The sequence below is a fragment of the Microtus ochrogaster genome, unplaced genomic scaffold, assembly GCF_000317375.1.
Source record: "Microtus ochrogaster isolate Prairie Vole_2 unplaced genomic scaffold, MicOch1.0 UNK21, whole genome shotgun sequence".
Taxonomy (NCBI): Eukaryota; Metazoa; Chordata; class Mammalia; order Rodentia; family Cricetidae; genus Microtus; species Microtus ochrogaster.
In genome coordinates, this window is record NW_004949119.1 from 1,621,836 (window position 1) to 1,628,038 (window position 6,203).

The 6,203-nt window shown below is 42.9% G+C and overlaps 1 protein-coding gene across 1 annotated transcript; it reads right to left on the minus strand.

The window, feature by feature from the left end:
- Positions 1–729: 729 nt before the first annotated feature.
- Positions 730–5,775, minus strand: Mss51 (MSS51 mitochondrial translational activator). Its single transcript, XM_026789558.1, has 6 exons — positions 5,248–5,775; positions 4,694–4,849; positions 3,792–3,916; positions 2,645–3,211; positions 1,856–1,949; positions 730–1,549 (listed from the first exon to the last, which is right to left on the minus strand). Exons 1-6 carry the CDS (start codon positions 5,571–5,573, stop codon positions 1,276–1,278), a joined length of 1,542 nt encoding a protein of 513 aa, XP_026645359.1. The 5' UTR covers positions 5,574–5,775; the 3' UTR covers positions 730–1,275.
- Positions 5,776–6,203: the final 428 nt, after the last annotated feature.

Below are 6,203 nucleotides of genomic sequence, written 5' to 3' on the forward strand. Positions count from 1 at the left end.
TACTGCACGTACTGGCTTTGTGGGAGCCTAGGCAGTTTGGATGCTCAACTTACTAGACCTGGATGGAGGTGGGTTGTCCTTGGACTTCCCATAGGACAGGGAACCCTGATTGCTCTTTGGGTTGACGAGGGAGGGGGACTTGATTGGGGGAGGGGGAGGGAAATGGGAGGCGGCGGCAGCGAAGAGACAGAAATCTTTAATAAAAAAAATAATAAATAAAAGTTATATGTGCACATGAAGGTCATGACAAGGCTTTAAAAACGAACATCCTGGGGATGGTAAGGAAATGACACAATGTGCACTGGTACAGCAGTCCAAACAGATCTGATGCTAATCATTCCCTTGGCAAGAAAAACATCCTCTAATTTTTTTAAAAAAAGATTTATATAGCCGGGCGGTGGTGGTGCACGCCTTTAATCCCAGCACTCGGGAGGCAGAGGCAGGCGGATCTCTGTGAGTTCGAGACCAGCCTGGTCTACAGAGCTAGTTCCAGGACAGGCTCCAAAGCCACAGAGAAACCCTGTCTCGAAAAAACAAAAAAAGATTTATATATTTATGTACATGGTATTTGCATGTATGTATACACACCAGAAGAGGACATTGGCTTACAAGGGACTACAGTTATAGACAGTTATGAGCTGCCATGTGAGTGCTGGGAATTGAACTCAGAACCTCTAGAAGAGAAGCTGGCGCTCTTAACCACTGAGCCATCTCTCCAGCCCCCAAATCCTCTAATTTTCAGGTCTTTTTTTTTCTTGTGCAGGTGAGTAGTATGTGACTGTAAATAGAAAACAAAACAAGTGATTTAAGAAGCCTCAACATACCATTGTGCAGTGGCAAATGCATATATAGTTCCAACTTTGTTGGACACTACCAAAAAAAAACAAACAGTGAGACATTCACACTTACACACACACACCTATCCATAGCTAACTTTTTAGACACAAGTTAAATCAAGCTTGTACAAGCTTGAAACCCCTCCTACTTGTGAGGCTGACGCAGACCTTAGTAAATTCAAGGCCAGTCTAGGCTACTTCATGACAGTCTGTCTCAAAACAAGCGAACAAAAAACAAATGACAACAGACGGCCGGGAACATAACTCACTGGTCAAGCACATGCCTAGCACATACAAAGCCCCGTGTTCAATTCCCAGGACTAGGGTAACATCAGAAATGAGTCATGTCATACTGAGCGTTCATTGGTATAGAATCTTTACTTGGACTGTGAATAAGGTTTAGCATTCAGCAGATCTCAAAGCTGGCAACAATTTGACATCAATGTGGTGATTTGAACAAGCTTCCATTTTTCAGGTTAGGATTTGGTTCAATTATTGAAAAGTCATCTGCTTTTTCTTCTAATTGCTTCTCTAGTTGGCAGGAGGAACTTCCAAGAAACATGATGTAGTAGGCACTGCTGTAAACTGGCTGTTTATTAGGGTTAGAATAAACCTGTTCAGGTTTGAGGGATGTGAAAGGATTAGCTCCACAAGCAATGATGTGTGTATCCAAGTTCACCAGAATCTGCAAAGAGGCTTCCAATTCCTGTTGGCTGCAGAAGAGAGAAGGAAAATCCCTCTGGTAATTATGAATGAGTAGAAATTGCTCAAGTATATGGCAATTCATGACCAATACCAATAATTTTCTAAAGCTGTACTAGGCAAGGGTTATTCTTCCCTTCCAAATGTCTCACCAAATCCCAGATTATGTAATAAAGGACTCTTCCCAGAAAATTGTTTTAGAGCCTCATGCAGGAAGGAAGAACACCTTCCTAAGGGGCAAACTGAATCAAAGTGGGCTCATCTGTGCACAGGAAAAAGTGAGTCAGAAAAGATCAGAAACAGAAATAGGTAAAAACCTGTAAACAGTAATCAACGTTGGAATCTCATGGTCACGAAGTAGCAGCAGGGTAGGTAGCCAAGCTTCCATCAAGATTGGGGAGGCATGAAAACCTGAAGAACAAGAATGGAGACATGAAGAGATGAAAGGAAGGCTGAGATACATCCTAAGAGCATGACACTCCTTTGATTATCTACTAAACCCTTATGTTGTTCATCTCCAGTTCTCATCATCATGAGCTACACAAGCTCTTCAACAAAGGATGTATGGGAAATAATCAACCAAGTATTTAATGAGGACAAAAAAGAAACAAATAAAGACCAAATGAAAACAGTTGTAAGTTCTCCTGGCTAGTTTAATGTCAACTTGACACAAGCTAGAGTCATCTGAAAGGAGGGAACCTCAATTGAGAAAATGTGTCCATAATATCGGACTGTAAGGCATTTTCTTAAATACTGATTGATGGAGGAAAGCCCAGCCCATTGTGGGTGGGGCCATCCCTGAGTGGGTGGTCATGGGTTCTATAATAGAGCAGTTGAGCAGCCATGAGGAGCAAGCTAGTAAGCAGCACCTTTCAATGGCCTCTGCATCAGCTTCTGCCTTCTGGTTCCTGCCCTGCTTAAATTCCTGTTCTGACTTCTTTCAGTGATGGACTACAAATGCACAAGTATAAGCCAAATAAACCTATTCCTCTCTAACTTTCTTTTGGTCATGGCGTTTCATCTTAGTAATAAATACCCTAACTAAAACATAAGCACAGAGTGGAAAAATCAGCTCCTCAGTATTTCTCTGAATGAATAGCTCTTACCTGGATGGAATGCAGCCACCAAATCTGGATGGGCTAGATTCCCAGTCTCTATCTGCTCCTCCCAGAAGTCATGATACAGAGCCTTGTGGCCACTAAGCTGAATTGTTCCAGGTTCCAGGGGTAAAGGTGAGGAACTCTGTAAAAGGTTAGCACCCACATCCACACCCACCATGATCACACGGAGACCAAGATGTTCAGGAAACATATAGCCAAGCTCATCATAATCTCCAGAACGAATGAGAAATGTCTCCACGTGGGAAGCACCAACTATATGCAATGTGCTTCCTCCAGTCTTCCCAACATCTACGGCCAGAGTCCGAATCCCTAGGCCCAGGGTCAAGGGCCGTGACAGAACATCTGTTATCAACCGCTTCAAAGAGCTGTACAGAACATCAGGTTCTGGCTGTGGCCTTCCTAGATTGGCCCAAAGCATGGTCATAGCATTGCTACTGAGAACCGTATTCAGTGTAGACTCTAGCTGTAAACCCCTCATAGTAAACCAGGCATCCCAATCCTGTATATCTTCTGCTGGACATGGCCAAGGTCCTGAGGGTAGGACAAAATCACCTGTAAGGTAGAAGGAGTAAGTGAACAGGGCTGGAAAGAAGAGGGCACACTGCTTTTGGAAACAACTGAGTTTGGTTCCCACCAACCAAATTGGGGAGCTCACAATTGTCTGTAATTCAAACTCTAGGGGAGGACATGCCTTCTTCCAGCCTCGAGGGACACTCGACATGCATGTGCACAAACACATACTCAAATATTCATAATTTAAAAAATAATAAATAGCAAATCCAGCTGGGTGGTGGTAGCGCACGCCTTTAATCCCAGCACTTAGGAGGCAGAGGCAGGTGGATCTCTGTAAGTTTGAGGCCAGCCTGGTCTACAAGAGCTAGTTCCAGAACAGGTTTCAAAGCTACAGAGAAATATTGCCTCGAAAAAAACAAATAAACAAACAAACAGCAAATCCTTGGCTTCAAAATTCCTTCCTCAATAAGTCATATTTATTTTGCCACCTAGTAACTACAAGTATTCCCATTCCTTGTCACGTTTCTCATTTTCCCCTTAAAACAACATGCTTTTATTTTTGTCCAACTATATTCAACAATTATCACTAAGATACAATTTCCTAATACCCCTACTCTACCTGTAACCAGAAGCCATTCCATGACACGATCCACAGCCACAAGACGGAGCACTTGACAAACCTTCCTATGTGCTGGCCAATCTGACCTCTGGCACTCTGTATCACAGTAATAGACATTTCTGCACCTGAGAGAATGAACCAAAGAAACATGTCCCTCTGTCACAAAGGCGACTGCATGTGTTTGAAGACGGCCAATGAACTGGTGAAGAGGATGCGCGGAGAAGAATGACAGGTGAAAACCCAAATGCGGGAGCCACGCTGGCAGGGGAAGCCAAAGGAATGCGGTTCTCAATACAGTGCTGCTCCACTCCACCTATCTAAAATTTACGTTTTTCACTCTTTCCGGGGGGCAGGGGTGAACTAAAACAAAACAAAAAGTCACACACTTTGCCCATGCTTTCTTTTAACAAGAGTGACCACCTCAACTTTCTTGGAACAGATGTGCTCTTAGCCCGTGTGTACTCAAGAAGAAAGTAGAAGAACATCTGCTCTTTCATCTCCCACAAAACCAAAAATAAACAGGATTAAAACTGGGGCCACAGCCGGGCGATGGTGGCACACACCTTTAATCCCAGCACTCAGGAGGCAGAGGCAGGCGGATCTCTGTGAGTTCGAGACCAGCCTGGTCTACAGGAGCTAGTTCCAGGACAGGCTCCAAAGCCACAGAGAAACCCTGTCTTGAAAAAACAAAAAACAAAAAAAACAAAAAACAAAAACAAAAACAAACAAACAAAAAAAACACAAAAACTGGGGCCACACAAAATGAGAAACTATTAATTCTGAAAACAAAAAATAAGCAAAAGAAAAACAATCAAAAAAACCCTTACAGTTGTTCCTCTAGGAATAAGCACTTAATATAGGATTATTTCTGAATGTTCCCCCACTAGCACCCCACAAGTCACCTCTTACAGTGCCGGAGAACCTTGTGATCTGGAAGTCTGCAAGGGAGTGCTTTACAGTAAGCACAGAATCGAAACGTGTCCTCCATCCTCTGGAACATTTCTTGTGGACACTGAAATCCAAAGCTTGATACTGGGGTTCCCCCATCTATTACCAACCTGTAGACACAGTAGGGAAGAAAGCACAACAGTGAGGAGTATCTCCCAAATCTCTTCTGTGCTTCCTCCACCTTGTACAGACTTTCATGTAATCTTAAATGTATCCCACTTCCATTTTTCTTTAGCAATTATATTTCTTCTAGCATAAAGGAAGACTGTGGAATCTTGGGTATGACAATAATACAAACATCTAGGACTCCCCAGGATAGAAACAACTGGAGAACTGCCATAAACAGGATGCCCAAGCATGCTTAAACATTGCCGGGGCATAGATGATGACAATGACGATACTAACGTAACTGACAGAGGTCAGAATGAGAAAATTCCCTATTATACTTCCATCTTCTGATATGCAGCACCAAAGACACTAAGCCCCTTTCCACAGACTCATCACTCACTTGTATTCTTCATAGCTTTTCATGTTCAGCTTTTGAAGTATCAACTGGGACAGACCTGGTACATTATTATCCAAGGAAATGAAGCCAAGTGCATCAATGCTAGGGTCAGCTTTTAAGAGGGTTGAAGGTTCCGAAGATATTTCTGTGGGTGGGATTACAACCATGGGAGTCACAGGTGGGGGTTTCTTGTGCTTTCGCCGTTGTGAACGTGGAGCCATGTCCAATGAACTTGGGGACAAGATGCTAAACAGGGATGGAATTTGACAAAATGAAATCATGTATTCAGATGCCTGACCTTTTACTTCACATTGAAGCCTCTGAGGCATGGCTATGAGAAAATTTATTTATTAGTTATGGATTGGTTATTGCTATAAGCAGTTATAAAAAAAAGAGGAGACCACTAGGCACATGGTGGCTCACTTCTATAATACTAGTACTCAGGAGGTAAAGGAAAACGCAGAGTTGCAGGTCAGCCTGGCCTGCTGCACAGCAAGACCCGCTCTTAAACAAAAACAAGAGAATAATTACATACAATATAATTTATGCATGTGTGTGATATATGAAGTTCTATATACAGGTAAATAAATGTACAATGTAAGGAATTACAAAATCTTTTTTTTTTTTTTTTTTGTTTTTTTTTTTTTTTTCGAGACAGGGTTTCTCTGTGGCTTTGGAGCCTGTCCTGGAACTAGCTCTGTAGACCAGGCTGGTCTCGAACTCACAGAGATCCGCCTGCCTCTGCCTCCCGAGTGCTCCGAGTGCTGGGATTAAAGGCGTGCGCCACCACCGCCCGGCGGAATTACAAAATCTTTAAAGAAGCAGTGGATAGGAACTGGTTGAGTAAAGTAGACCCTAGCCTTGTCAATGTTTGACTTTTTGGGGAAGTGGGAGGGGACAGGTTATATAGACCAGGATGGCCCCTAACTCATTATGTCTCTGAGGATGACTTTGAATTC

Coding starts and splice junctions, on each gene's coding strand:
- Mss51 (XM_026789558.1), bottom strand. CDS start 5,573: ATGCCTCAGAGGCTTCAATGTGAAGTAAAAGGTCAGGCATCTGAATAC. Junction 3,212..3,791: donor GGAATGGCTTCTGGTTACAG/GTAGAGTAGGGG, acceptor TCTACCTTACAG/GTGATTTTGTCCTACCCTCA. Junction 1,550..1,855: donor ACGTTGATTACTGTTTACAG/GTTTTTACCTAT, acceptor TCTCTTCTGCAG/CCAACAGGAATTGGAAGCCT.